Here is a 16,247-nt window from a genome sequence, read left to right as displayed (position 1 = left end):
CAGTTCAGACACAAAAAGAAGAGAGATTTTTAAAATATGATGCTACAGAAAAATGCTAAAGATTACATGTGTAAATCTAATAACTAATGAGGAGGTCCTGAATAAGACTGGAGAGAAGAGAAGTTTAAGACACAGGTTGATTAAAAGAAAGGACCAATTAATAGAACACAAACTGAACTATCATGGAATGGTCAATCTGGATTCATGGCGTACCAAGACATGTTCATTGCTCCTCTGTACTGCAGGGAACAATCAACACCTAAAAAGTAGCTACTATTGTAAACTATAATTTATAAAGGAAACTGAATATGCAGCCTTTTAGCAAATGTAATTCAGGTACTGGTTGTTCACAACATGTACACAAAAAGAGATACAAGTCACACAAAGGATTTGAAATTCTCACATTTAATGTGATGAAATGAGTTATGAAATTAAATATACCATAATTTTTCTGGAACATAATACTTGCATATAACAAACAAATAATTACAAATTTTATGAGGCAATTCTCTCTCTCTCTCTCTCTCTCTCTCTCTCTCTCTCTCTCTCACACACACACACACACTTATTTATTCATCGAGTCGTGGTAAAAAAAATTTTTACAACTCAGAAAATAAGTCTCCTATTCAGTTATTCCTGGAATACTGTAAGTGACATTAATACTTAAAAAACTGACAGATAACTAAATGATTTATAAAATAACTTCATTAAGACTGTTTAACATTTCAAGCACTTTGTAACAACTGATAACAGTTACATTTTAAATTGCAGTACAGTCAATGAGGAATGTTGAAAAATATTTACAGTGTTATAGTCTCTTTAAATACAAAACAGGCAAAAGTTTGATCTAATTATCAATTATAATAAATATACATACAGGAGTGTGATTTTTAATCCCATTCTTATCTGTACATCATTACATCAGGACTTTGGTACATACACATATAGGCATCACATAACAAGCGTTTTGCATGTTCAGGTAGAAGGCGATCGTCTTTTATTTCTTGAAGTGAACGTGTCCCTTCATCAGACAACCAGTATGGAAGTTTTGGACAAAGAACCATTTCAGGAATATTATACCCATTTTGTTCACCTGCAAGAAAACGGCAGCATACACAAATAAAAACAAAGAACAAATAAGACTCGGAGCTGTTTTCTCCAACTGCAAAAAGTGCACAGACACTACACTAGTTCATTCATTCACCATTCTTAGTGAAAGAAATATGAGAGCAAGCAAAGGTATCTAGAGTAATTGCTGGACTATATTTGTATTCTCATCAGTAAATTCTGGTTAAAGCTAAATGTTTCAAACTATTTAAGAAGTAAAAAGAGAACAATTTCTACTTGGCAACAAAAGCAGACAGGATCTAAAATGCAAACAAGCAATACTAAGAGCAACATTTCTGAAAAAGAGAAAATTGCTAACAAAGAACACAAATTTAATGTAAGGAACTCTTTTCTGGAGGCATTTTCCTTCAGTGTAACTTTTTACAAAAAAGAAATGTGGATGATAACTAGTTTAAATATTTAGATAATAGAATTTTCTAAAATGTGGTGTTACAGAAGACAGTTTAAGATTACATGGATAGAAAGAATAAATAATGACGAGCTACTGAATCAAATTGTGGATAAAATAAATTTATGGATAACTTTTCTGAAAGAAGAAATCAGCTGATAAGACACATCCTGAAGCATCAAGGAACTGTGTGTTTGGTAATGGAGGAAAACATGTGGTGTAAAAAACCTCTCAGGGAGACCAATATTTGACTACAAGCAATTTCAAACATAGCAAGTTGCGTGGCTGTACAGAGATGAAGCGGCTTGCGCGTAAACCGGTCTTCAGACTGAAGACCACACCCATTGCTTGATGCTATCTGCCAGAGAATGACACCCCCCCCCCCCCCCCCTTTCTGCCGAGGTAGATTTTTTTGACATTGTGGCTTGTGAAGTCAATGCTACATTATCAACAGTGCCATCATAATGATGACATGTCTTTTGGATTAATTTATGTTTTGCTTCACCTTAAATTAAGCTGAATGCCAACTTCGTGAACCATTCAGCACACCACGTTACTTCTGCACGCATGTAAAACATATTTTTGTGCTGAATGAATTGGGGGAGGGAGGCTGGCAGTGCTTATTCAATCTTGGTGCAATAAGCTCACATAAGCTACCTCCCACAAAACTTTGGGTCTAACTTCCAAACAATGTTATCAATGTCAAGCATAATTCCAAAAAGGGGAAACCTTATCTCATATGATGACAACCAATAAAGTAAATTTAAGTAAAACGACTGATACAAAAAGAGATGGATAAGTTGCGCTGTAACTGAAAGTATTTTATGTTACATTAAAACTAACTTATAATATGCGAAAATTTAGGTTCAACAGAAAAAAAGGAACAATTAGCACTCAGAAAAAGATCAGACATAGGTTAAAAACTTGCTCTCGATCCTCAACTGTTAAAAAATGATAAATTCAGAAGAATTATATCACTCTCTGAAAATCAAATTGTGACAAACCCATTTTTCAAACTATCATTTTGTTTCCTTAGCTCTTAAGGAAACTGATACCATCTCCTTTTGTGATGATGAAGCACACAGACACTTGTTTAACTATTCTACTTTACTAACCGCTTGGTCTACAGCTGAGTAATCGCACAAGACAGGGTGCTGCAGTGCCTGCATGTACTTCATCTCCCTGCGATCTTAGTTATTTTTTTGGCAATAGATTTTTGTTTACTTTTGGATTTAGCTGTGATCAAATTTTTGGTGTTGCAGATTCTATAAACAGTAATCTATTTTCACACTAGGTATTTGAAATGGTTAAAAAAAGTCTTGTGACTTCTTGTATAAGCATCTGCACTACAGGTTGGTACAAATGACATAGAAATTTATTAGCAATCGTACAGTGTACTTGAGTTCAGATAGTTTCATCTACAGTGATTGCCATTGACCGAAAAACATACATCACTGACAGGGGGTGTGGGTATGGGTATGGGTAGGGGCGGGGGTGGGGATGTGGCCACTGTCTCTGACTGCTAGGTCCTGCGCCAGCAGCCAGAGACAGTGGTTACGTGTGTGTAAACTGTGTTCATGTTTCCGAACGAGGCCTTCTGGCTAAAAGCTCACATGTTTGGTAGTCTTTTTGCTGTGCCTGTCTGCAACTCAACATCTCCCTAAATGGAAGTAACAATATATCCTTTTTCATAATATTATTGTTATTCCATCCTGAATTATCCACCGTTTAATTTCAACATAACTAGTTTAAAATCTAGATCCATTGTCAGACACAAATGAGAATTTCTCACAGAAATTTCACATTTATGTCCTATAATATAAGATGGACATGGACATGTTTGGATGGGTGCACAACAGCAAGGTCTTTAGTGCCTACGCGAAAACTGACTGACACGAGTGTAGTAAAATACACAAAACAGGAAGATAAAACAGCATGTAAAACACAGGTAACAAAAATAGTAAAACTGAGGTACCCGCAAAAAGCCACAGAATAAAGTGGCCACCAGTTGAACCTATGCAGAGCCGCACGCCTGGTACTGACTGCAGAGAGGCATTTGGCACTCCACCAAAGGACAGGTTGCCTCTTCTGTTCTCCGTGGACTGTGGAATGGATGCTGCAGCAGCGTGGTGGATTATTTTGGTAATATGATCCACATATGCCTCGACATACGTAATTTGTTCGAACTGAGCCAACACTATAAAAGTCAGCTCTACAGAGCACCGATCACGGTGGTTTCATTTTGGGTTCCACCCCATCTGGTAGGTGAATCCAGATCGCAAAGTGATCACTTCTATGCAAGTCATCAACCACTTCCCATTGAGGAGAGTGAGCAAGAGCTAAGAGAGCAAAGTGAGAGATCAGTGGTAGAGAATGACCCAGCCGCTGTGCAGAAGTAAGTGCTCTGTCCTGCATTTAGCAAGTATGCACATGACAACACGAGAAGCCTCTCAATGGCTCTACCCCTGGGGCAGGTAATTGCAGAGCCCCAAAGCACATTGTGTGCATTAAACTCATCACAGAGGATGAAGGGGGGCAGGGGGAGGCTGTGTAATAAGATCAGTTAGGACCTTTTCATCAAGTGCATCAAGTGCATCATGTGGGGGCAAGTAAAGGGAACATATTGTCAAAGGATGATACACGTGCACTGATACATTAACTCCTCGTAAAGTCGTCGTAAGTGAGGGAGGTGAGGAGTGGTAGTCGAATCTGATGAAAATAACTGCACCTCCTCCAGCTCTCTCCCCACTCATGTCGTCCTTTTAGTGGTGTACATAGGTAGCTCAGGGGTCTACGACTGATGGAAATGAGACTCTTGGAGACACAGACACAGTGGTCTATCCTGAGATAAGAGACGGAGTTTCTACACATGAATCCCACACCCCTGCAAGTTTCACTATAGGACAGGAGCCATTTCATCAATGTGGTTTTAATTTACCCCTATCTTTGCACCATAGAGGTGAAGCACTTGTAGAGCATGGGGGTGTGGAGGGGCTGTCTGGATCCAAGGCCTCTAACTCCACGATGTCCTCCTCATCAGTCACACATGAAAGAATGTTGTCTGATGGAGCTCAGGACAGCTTTTGACCCAAATGTTGTGAACCTTTCCCTGCACCCTGTCCCTTGAGGAGGAGGGAGAAAGGTGGCATTAGGAGGCACTCTACTTGTTGTGTGCCTTCTTGACACTCACTACGGAACTGTTGGTGGTCTTTTCTGTGGCGGCTGCTTGGGCTGCTTTATCCTTACTCATTTTGCCTTGGCTTGTACAGGTGTAAGTACAGGTGCTGGGGGTGGATGGTTGTACACTGGACGACATCTGCGTCAAAGTGTTGATCTTAGGAACAGGTTTCTGTGTGATGGAAGTATAAGAAATGGTAAACACAAGAGGTTTCGTCAGCTTATATTCCTTTTTGGCTTCTGCATAGGGGATTTAGTTTCTGGATTTTTCGCTCATCTGCAAGAACAGGGCTGTCTCAGCTCCAGGCTGTGTGGTTCCTAGAGCAGTTAACGCACACTGCTGGAGGTGGACAGTCAATCCCAGCTTCACGGGCTGCCATTCCACATTTCCCACGGGTCGCTTCATCCCCACAATTCAGCATTGTGTGACCAAAATGCTGGACATTTGTAGACCGCATAAGGTTAGGTACATAAGATCTAACCCTAAGTCGGAGGAAACCCGCCATGATGTGGTCAGGCAATGTTGAAGAATTAAAGGTCGCAATGAAGATGGTGGTCTCCTCAATTTCTCCATTATTCCTACACATCCTTTGCTCTACGTTCAGTATCCACGGTAATGCCCTTTACTGTTTAATTTTGGCTATGTCAATGTCCATAATGTCATGGCATGTGAGCATACCTTTCATAGAGTTAAGGAAGTTGTGCAGTTCAACAGTTACATCAAATTCACCCAATTTTTCGGTCTTTGTAGGTAGTTCCGCCTGATTTTCCCTGTTAAGTCTTGACTAGTAGGGAAGTGTTCTGCAGCGGTTTAATAGACTTCAGGCTTCCAGCAAGTCCTTCCAAGCCTTTATGGATATAGAAGGAGGACACTTTTTCAAACGTCACTTCCTTCCTCTTAATGACCAAAAATACATTTTGATTTATGAATCCTTGAGCCCTGTTACTATAATTCAACTGATGCAGGTTACCAGGAGGGCTAGCCTCCCTCATTTGTCTGGAGGATTGGGTGTGAATACTCCCAGGTGGTACACCCTTCCCACAGGGAGGAGGAGATGATGATTTGGAGAGTTCCATCTCAGTCCCACAAGCAACTAGGGAAATACAGGCCCACTCAGACAGAGCCCTGAGTAAGCCTTATAAGAGGGTTGGAACTTAAATGGTGGCAACTATTTATTCACAACCGATACAAAAGAGTTAAATGCTTGCACCTGTTACTGTCCTTCAAAGCAGTCACCAGCATTGTGTAGAACCCATTGCCAGTGACATGGAAGGCGAAGTATACTGTTAGCAGAGCCTGTTCTGTTGATGGTGCGAATGGACCGGTCTAAAGTTATGGCGATTCTCGTGTATGACTGTGATGGTGTTATTACCTAACACCTTCTGTCATTGGTCACTGAAAATTGGCTGTTGACAGGGTATCTCCCATTTCCATTGTACCTCACAACACCACTTCCGACATTGCTCTGTGTTACACCTAACAGCATTTGTGAAGTGAGCCATCATGGTTGTGTGTCACCTGATGTGTGGACAGTCGTGCAGCCAGGCCATAGCGTACACAATCATACTCCACAGTCAGAGCTAAGGAGACAAGGGGTGACAGGGCAGGTCACGCATTTGCTCAACACATGAAATTGGGCTGTGTGGCGGGCTACCTATACTGTGTGTGTCTGCCCATGTGTGAGCTGAAGGGAAGCTTGCAAGTATGTGTGTCCAGTGGGATAGCTTTGCAACAGCCTGCTGTAGAGGTGTTTCATTACAGTGCCATCCTGTTCTTTGATACACCAGTCAATTTACTGACTGGCTGTTGCAAAGCTATCCCACTGGACACACATACCTGCAAGCTCCCCTTCACTCACACATGGGCAGACAGAGACAGTGTAGGCAGCCTGCCACACAGCCTAATTTCATGTGTTCAGCATATGCATGATCTGCTCTGTCACCCCTTGCCTCCTGAGCTCTGACTGTGGAGTATGATTGTGTCACTATGGCCTGGCTGCACGACTGTCCATATGTCAGGCGACACACAAACATGACGACTCACTTCACAAACACAGGTAGGTGTAACACAGAACAATGTTGGAAGCAGTGTTGTGAGGTATGATGGAAATGGGAGATGCCCTGTCGATAGCCAATTTTCAGTGACCAATGACAAGGTGCAGCCGATGATGTGTTTTATAGTTCTTAATTTAAGCTCATTCCCACTCTAACCACAACCTCGCGATGGGTAATATACCTGAGAAAACGGGCATCAAAAATTGCTTTGTCCACGACATTTAAGGCTAACCTCCAAGAGCAAACTAAAGACAAAAGTTTCATAATGTGTTTGTTTGCATAGCAATTTTCTGCGGCAAAAGTTCAGTTTTAGCGGTAAAAGCAAACCGTAAGTTCTCGCAGTCACTGTTTACCTGAGAGTATCCTCACACTCGCTACACGGGGGGCCGCGTTATGAACCGTTGAGCAGGCCTGGCTGGCACTTGATTGTATATTATAGGCAACACGAGTGGATTCCAATCGAAAAAAGAATGATATGAAGACTTGGGATCCAAATACATCAAGAAAGAAAGCCGGACAAGAAATTGGAAGTGAACTAATTGTTGTGGCAGTTTGGCAAAGGCAAAAGGTTCAGGCGTGACATTGAGCACTGTGTTTGGAAGAAACCAGCTGTAACGTGTGAAGTGTCAACTATCACGTGATTTTAATCGGTCTATAGTTGTTTATATAACAACTTATAGGGGTTTCATTTTTCTCCTAGTATTTATAATATTGTGGCAAAAATTCCATATCCTATAAATTTGCGTCAATGAGTAAATATATCCCCCCCCCCCCCCCTACCCACAGCCTGACTTCAGGCATCGTCTTATTCAGGACAAGTCCATGTGAAATCAACCGATGGTCTGGTTATTTACACGTAAAAGATTTTTCAGATTTTGATAATTTTTGCACATTGGTGGTAGTAATTGTTTGCTTTGAAAAGTCCAAAATTAATTTTTTTGCACTTTTTGTTTTTGAGTTATTAACTTCTTAAGTGTCCAAAGCTCCATGGCTTTGTCACTTTCTGAAACCCATAGTCATGTCTCAAGAACTATTTGACTTACAGATCTACAATGCGTATCATTTTACTCAGTTCCTTATGAGCTTTAAAAAACGTACTACTTTAATATATTCATAAAAATGGTTAATTTATACAAATTTTGTAATGTGTGTACCAATTTTTTTGAAGGTATTGCCATGGGAACATATTAAAAGATATCTTATTTTACTGTTAAGTTCAGTACCCAGCACACAGTATTATGACTTCAGACTTCTTACTAAATTGCAATGGAAAACTTAAAACGGCAAAATCCCAAAAAAAGCTGTCAATTTTTTTGTGACATCCAATTTATACTTTAACAAACACCGTAACACATGTTCACTCAAAACCATTACTACATTATACCTCCACTTCACAAATAAATTACTATTATTAAGTAACTATTGGTGTAGCTGCTTTATTTAACAATTTTTTTTGTTTGAATTCCTTGCAATTAAAAACTTTTCACTTGTGTTCAACAAGAAAAACATTACTGTAATTAAATTACAATCTTATTAGTCTAAGATTATAAACTGCAGTCTCCTTTTAAGTGACACAACCTAGACCTCTAAAACACGACATGTAATCGTTATAACAGATTCTTTTCCAACATAATCTGTGAAACTCGTCTCTTTATCTGAAGGTCTCTGTATCAGTGGTTGTCAAACTTTTTTGATCAAAAACCAATACTGACATCATGGGGCAGCACCTTGAGCCGCATGTGTAACTATCTTATCATTAACAGATCATCTTCATAAATTGGTATGTTATGAGCTCCTGACACACTAGCTATAGTAAAGGGGAGAAACTTAAGTCATCTGCTCCCAAGTACTGATCATTACACGTCAGCACCATTTGGAACACTTCCTATGGATTTTCCTTCGATTCTTACAAGTTTGTGGTGCCTTCCATCAATAATGCTTGAATTCAGTAGGTGTTGGCCCACCGTTAGCCTTGATGACAGCTTCCAGTCTCGCAGGCATGCGTTCAATCAGATGCTGGAAAATTTCTTGGGGAATGGCAGCCCATTCTTTACGGAGTGCTGCACTGAGGAGAGATACCGATGCGGGTCGATGAGGCCTGGCACGAAGTAGGCATGCCAAAACATCCCAAAGGTATTCTATAGGATGCAGGTCAGGACTCTGTGCAGGCCAGTACATTACAGGGATGTCATTGTCATGTAACCACTCCACCACAGGCCGTGCATTATGAACAGGTGCTCGAAGGTGTTGAAAGATGCAATCGCCATCCCCAAATTGATCTTCAGCAGTGGGAAACAAGAAGGTGCTTAAAACATCAATGTAAGCCTGTGCTGTGAGTGTGCCACGCAAAACAACACGGGGTGCAAGCCCCCTCCATCAAAAACACGACTACACCATAAAGCCACTGCCTCCGAATTTTACTGTTGGCACTAAATACGCTGGCAGATGATGTTCACCGGGCTGTCGCCATACTCACACCCTGTCGTTGAATTACCACATTGTATATTGTGATAAGTCACATCACACAACGTTTTCTCACTTTTCAATTGTCCAAAGTTTACACTCCTTATACAAAGCGAGGTGTCATTTGGCATTTACTTTCGTGATGTGTGACTTATAAGCAGCTGCCCAACCATGAAATCCTAGTTTTCTCACCTCCCGCCTAACTGTCATAGTACTTTCAGTGGATCCTGATGCAGTTTGAAATTGCTGTGTGATGGTCTGGATAGATGTCTGCCTATTACACTTTTCAAGCCTCTTCAACTGTCGGTGGTCTGTGTCAGTTAACAGATGAGGTTGGTCTGCACGCTTTTGTGTTTACGTGTCCCTGTTTCCATTTCACTATCAGATCACAAACAGGGATATTTAGTAGTGTGGAAATCTGAAGTACAGATGTATGACACAAGTGACACCCAGTCACCTGACTACGTTCAAAGGTCGTGACTTCCACGGAGTGCCCCATTCTGCTCTCTCACAATGTACAATGCATACCGAGGTCGCTGTTGCAGTAGGTAGCAACACAGTGCTCCTAATATGAAAAACATATGTTTTAGGGGTGTCCAGATATTTTTGATCACATAGTGTAGCAGATATGCTGAGTCACAGATATGCACAACAAAAAGATTTTACACTAAAAGCTTTCGGTCAATGGCCTTTGTAAACAATACATACACACATGCGGTTTGTGAAAAATATATAGTTTTTATGAATATGGTCAAATAGCACATGTTTTTAAGGCTCATAAGAAACTGAATAAAATGGCACAAATTTCACACCTGTAAGGTCAAAAGTCTTTGAGATACAGCCATTTTAATGTTTCAAAACATCACAAAAATCACATGCTTTGTGAAACTTAAAAAAGAACCACTGAACTTTAAACATTAATAACTCAAAAATGAAATTTCCATACAATTTTTAATTTTATATTTTACCTATTTTGACAGGTAGAACAAACTTCTTAATTAAAAACACTCTAAACTGTCAAAGTCCAAATTTATTTCTTTGTTAGTTGACTTCACATGGAATAACTCAAAACATTTTCATTTTCGTATCAATATGCTTTCATCCCATATAAAAATTTTGCACCTTTCTGAAAGGCATTGCACACTACTCTACTGCACCAACAGAGAGACAGCTGTCGATGCCAAAGCAAAACTTTTCATACAGGAAAGGTTCATACTCTAAACCAAGCTGCACCAACATTGCCCCATATAGCATGTGCACACTGTTAACACCCATCAGCTAAACCACAGACAGGTGCAGGTGTTACAGGCTACTTGCCAAATAGACATTCAGTACATGCCCACATCACTTGGCCAACACCATCCACAGGCATTCGGCCTTGGCAGAAAAGCTGCGTCGGCTACAGTGCAGCTGCCTGACTGCCCGCATATCAGTTACTTGCCAACCACGACACTCATAGGCACCCGGCTGCCTTCCAGCAGACACTCGATTGCTCTATGACATTTTCCGACATTAAGTTACCCTCCGCAATTCCTGGATTTAATCATCATGAGAAAAAGAAAAAAGGAAACAAGCAGGAAGAACAGAACTATATTAATAAAACTTATCAAGGAGACATAAAATGTATCACACACTGTACTTTGAATAGTGCCAACACTAAAATCCTTCAGTTACCTCAGAGACAAAATTTTTAAGTTTAGTTTATATGTTGTCTGTGCCTTATGTTAGAATAATTCAGAAAAATGATGGAGTGCTAGATCTTTATGTCTACTGAAAAGTAAGTTAGTTTCTATTTACGACTATAGTTATGATTATACCACTCTCTCTTGATCATAACTTAGACCCAAGGACCCTCAGTGGAGTTCCTTAATGGGGCCAAAATGTATTGGATGGTTCCACAAAACAAAGAATAATAGTATTTTTATGATCCGGCTGACATTTTTAATCACGAACAAATGTTACAAAATTAAATGTATGTATATACCTTTTCTATCAGCCATTGAGTCAAAGAAACACCAAGGAGCCTCAGATCCACTACCACACTTAACAAATGCTACGTAATGAGATGTTTCAATGCAAACAACTGCAAATAGTTCCATGTAAAGTCGGGGTATATGGCAGTGGTCTTGCAAAACAGAAAACTCCACAGGCACTGACAGTCGGCGCCACGCGTGATTATTTCTTCGTTGATGGCTATGGGCCTGTAAATACACAAAAATGTTTTCAACGCACAGTTTACCAATTCAATGATAAACATAACCACACCTCATTGATAAGGATAGGAGAATAGGGAGAGAGTATCCACAGTTAATACCCTTGCAGACCCGAGTATTAAGGACAAATAACATCATTCTTTTCCATGTCATGCAGGGGACACTCAATCCAGATATTGATAAATAAATTTATAGGTACTTTGAATTTACGAGAGACAGAATGGCTGGCCATTATTTACCCTCAGGTGCTGAAACTCTACAACTGACACAGTTCAAAGTGAAAAACTACTCCTAACTTTTGGAACTACTAGTTTCTTCCTGAGGTAACCGACACAAAGGTTAGAAACAGGGGTAACGAACTCCAGGATGAGAGGGACCCAGATGCCATGAGGATGAGGGGAAAATACTTTGGAAGTGTTATACCTAGAAATCAATATAAAGCAAACAAATGTAATCCAAATGTCAATGTTAAGATTAAGAAGCATTAAAATTTCAACTTATTGAAAAACTTCGCATATATGCCTTTATAGCTTTTTAAAAAAATATCATAATATATTACGTATCTCAGTCACAGGACACACAAGCAGTATGATAATCAGCTTTGACTAATTACCAAATTATTGCTAGAAGATATGAATATGTTACACAATAATTCCCTCAGACATGTGCTTTATACTGCATGCACAAATGTATATATAATTTAAAAATGTAGAAAGGGGAGGGGATAGGATGACATGCAATAACAATGGAAGCGTCTGTGTTCCACCAAACCTACAACAAATTATTTAATTGTGAACATTTTCAATCAACGATCTGATACATAGTTATCCAAACAATACATTCAAACAGCACACAAACACAAACTTATCGCTTGTCTAATGTGATCACAGAAACTGAAGCTACCCCTGATAATGACCATTTATCTCTGAACCATTACCCTTATTAATAAACACTAAATGTAAGAACAAAGTAATAAACAGTATTCTACTATTCACACAATTAATTCCTTCACAAGATTAATTACCGAGGAAGGTGTTTAACAAACATTCACTAATTACATAGACAAGAAAGAAAGGAAACATTATGATATTTTAAATCTACCAAAACAAAATGCACTTCTAAAAAAATCCTTGACTGACAGTTTTCTACCAAAACAATAAAAAGAAAAGCTAGGCAATTTTTCAAAAAGTAATTTTCATTTTGGGGACAAGAAATTCTGAGTATTTGATAAATATACAGCAAGAAGACAAACTTGAAAATATATGGATGCTACCACTGAAAATATTTAAGTCTGATGCAGGGTTCTTAGAAGAAAAGTCTGGAGTCACAATAAATTTTCTTCTTCTCTAAAATATCACAATGAGTAACTGAAAGCATCAATGCTACAGTATAAAACTACAAAAATTAGAAACATGTCTCTCAGGAAGAACAAGTACGACGGACACAACAGAAAAAAGGCAAACTGGATGTTTACAGTAAATACAGTTGATTCATGATTGTACAGTTCTGCAGTACTATGAAAGTATTAATGATAAAAGTCAAAGTATTAACTTACAGTTCCCAAGCACTCTTCACAGAAGGCAATACTATCCAATCCTGTGCCAAACTGACCAAAACATTCTCTGCATTCATACTCTGCTAGTTTACCACAGACTGTGCACTGGCGGGGAGCTATAAATATGAAGAAACAAGTTACAAAAGAATAATTCTGCAGAAATTTCTTCTAAACTTACTATAAAGGAAGGAATATTATAACGTAATTTTTGCTAGCATCAAGGTCACTAGAGACTCACTATTAAATCAGTCCAACAAGAAAGAGGTAGGAAACAAAATAGGATCTAATGTTAGAAAGGATTTTGAGATTCAACAGAAATGGTTCATGAAAACCTCAGGAAAATTAAACGTTGAAAGCTAGAGTCCAGCATCTCAACGACTGTGTATTTCATTTAATAAAATAACTTCAACACAGAACTAAAAAGGCCTCTTAGCATTTGAACACCAGAGAGTCAGACATGGGAGGGATAGGAGTGTGTGTGTGTGTGTGTGTGTGTGTGTGTGTGTGTGCGCGCGCGCGCGCGCGCGCGTGTATGAGATCTAAAATGACTATTTCACAGAAATTTCTTGATGGACTGTAAGAAATGATTGAGAAGTCAGATAAATGATGGTTAAAGGATAAAGTGATGGGTATGTGTGTATTTACATATGTGTAAATTACTTCAATGTTCATCCTTCACTCTCATAAGCCTCCTAGCCTCAATCTCCACTAACTCTCAGCACCCACACCCTCTACTCAATAGTTTTCCCTCCCTCTGTCCCACCACCCCCTCCCAATCACTCCTCTATGTCCTCGTTACCATGCATTCCATGTTTTCATTAGCACCAGCACCAGTGTGTCACATTCCTATCCTGAGCACCTACTGCCTTTCCCTCCTTCATTCCTATCCTACACACCTGCTGCCTGCCTCTGACCAATCATCGACCCTTCTCCAATCTCTCCTCTCAGCCCACCTCGCACAACCCATCACCCCAACCTACATGCCAAACTGCTACTGCAACTACATAGATACTCCACAAGTCACCAAAAACATGTGGTGGAGGGTATCCTGTACCACAACCAGTATTTTTCTTTTCTGTTCCACTTGCAGATAGATCTGGGGAAAAAAAACTGTGTATATGCCTCCGTACAAGCCCTCATTTCTCATTATATTTGTGGCCATTATGCACAATGTATGTTGGTGGTAGTATAATCATTCTGCAGTCAGCTTCAAATGCTGGTTTTCTAAATTTTCTCAATAGTATTCCTCGAAAAGTACATCGTGTTCCCTGCAAGGATTCCCATTGGAGTTCCCAAAGCACCGCTGTAACACTTTCGTGTTGTTTGAGCCTACTGGTAACAAATCCAACGGCCTGCCTCCTAATTGCTTCAATATCTTCCTTTAATTCAACCTGGTGTAGATCCCAAACACTCGAGCAGGACTCAAGAGCAGGTCACACTAGTGTCCCATATGCGGTCTCCTTTACAGAGAACTATCCTTTCCTAAAATTCTCCCTACAGACCAAAGTTGCCTGTTCACCTTCCTTACTACACTCCTTACATGTTTATTCCATTTCATAATCCTTTGTAATGTTATACATAGACACTTGATCCATGTGACTGTGTCAAGCAACACTGTACTCAAACATTATGGGTTTGTTTTAACTACTCATCTGCATTAACTTCCTTTTTTATAAATATAGAGCTTGTTTCCATTTATCACATCAACTAGAACTTTTGCCCAAGTCTTGCATCCTTCTACAGTCACTCGATGATGACATCTTACTACGCACCAAACAGCCACAGAATGCTGCTTACCATGTCTGCCAAATTATTTACGTATACAGAAAACAACAATGGTCCTATTACACTTACCCTGGGACACGCCTAATGATAGCCTTGTGTCTGATAAACACTCACTATCGCGGACAACATGCTGGGTTTTGTTACTTAAGAAGTCTTTGAACCACTCACATACCAGTGAACATATTCCGTATACTTTGTTGATATTCAGCAGTGTGGCACCATATTAAATTCTTTACGGAAATCTAGGAATATGGAATATACCTGTTGCCCTTCATAAATGGTTTTCAGGACCTATTGTGAGTAAAGGGCAAGCTGAGTTTTGCACGAGCAATGCTTTCTAAATCCATATTAATTCGTGGACATAAGCTTCTTGGTGTCAAAAAAATTTCTCATATTCTTACTGAGAATATGTTCAAGGATAATGAGTTTGCAGCAAACCAATGTTAAAGATACTAGTCTGTAACTTTGTGTGTTCGTTCTTTTACCCTTCTTATATACAGATGTCACCTGCACTTTTTTCTAGGTGCCTGAGAGTATGTGCTGGGTGAGAGATTAATGAGAAATGCGAGCTAGGTAAGATGCCAATGCCATAGTGTACTCTTCAAAAAACTGCAATATCGGTATTGTATGCTCAGCTAGTACATACATTTCTCTCTCTCTCTCTCTCTCTCTCTCTCACACACACACACACACACACACACACACACACACACACACACACACACCTGTCAACAGTTCATCATTTCTACTTATCAGCTGAGTTATCTCCATTACTCCTACTCATTCTGCTGGGTCAGAACTGTTGATGTTCTTCCTTGTGTTTATGAATTAAAAGTTCATTTCTATTCATTTCTTTTTTCACCAAATTATTTACATTCTGTCAGAACTCTGTGTGCCATATTATATTTCCTTAAGAAGAACAGAATTTAAAGCCAACAGTCTATTCTCTTCTCTTTAAGACTTGTACGTTGTTATCCATGATACACATCTGAGCAGGGATACAGAATATGTTCAAGTTAAATTTACCAAAGGCATTCTACACAATCCACTGTTAATCCTTTTATAAATGTGTCATTGCACAAAAGTAGATCTATCATCCATGCCCTATGGATAAATTATTCAAATAGACTTACCATCAGGACTAATATAATAGTATACCGAATATTGACAGTGAAGTCTAGAGTCCATCTGAGGAAGGCCAGAGAGATACGCAACCAAGATATAAAAACATTTCTGGAGATTATTTTTGCAGCAATAAATAATAAACAAAAAAACATTACCATTTGAATGTTCTTGTTTCATGTACAAATGTGTAGTCTGCTTATAAAATCTGAAGACAAAGGGTATTGGTCTGTTTCAAATTTATATCCAGTAATGACAGTCTTCAGATACCTGTATATATGTATATGTGTGTGTGGGGGGGGGGGGGGGAGGGGGGGGAGTAGTCACTGCTGGAAAAGTAGCAATCAGTGCTCCTTCACCT

The 16,247-nt window shown here is 39.4% G+C and overlaps 1 protein-coding gene across 7 annotated transcripts in view; it reads right to left on the bottom strand.

Moving 5' to 3' along the window:
- Positions 1-384: 384 nt before the first annotated feature.
- Positions 385-16,247, bottom strand: part of LOC126273178 (uncharacterized) — a 131,571-nt gene continuing 115,708 nt past the window's right edge. For all 7 annotated transcript variants that reach the window (XM_049976669.1, XM_049976668.1, XM_049976667.1 and 4 more), the window contains 3 exons: positions 12,980-13,095; positions 11,196-11,412; positions 385-1,093 (listed from right to left, as the gene is read on the bottom strand). In XM_049976669.1, the coding sequence (XP_049832626.1) occupies positions 903-1,093; positions 11,196-11,412; positions 12,980-13,095 (524 nt within the window). In that variant the 3' untranslated portion in view covers positions 385-902. The remainder of the gene's footprint in view (positions 1,094-11,195; positions 11,413-12,979; positions 13,096-16,247) is intronic.

This window comes from Schistocerca gregaria, chromosome 5 (assembly GCF_023897955.1).
Source record: "Schistocerca gregaria isolate iqSchGreg1 chromosome 5, iqSchGreg1.2, whole genome shotgun sequence".
In the NCBI taxonomy this organism is placed as follows: Eukaryota; Metazoa; Arthropoda; class Insecta; order Orthoptera; family Acrididae; genus Schistocerca; species Schistocerca gregaria.
Note: the sequence above shows the minus strand (reverse complement) of the source record. Positions and strands in the feature narration are given on the sequence as shown.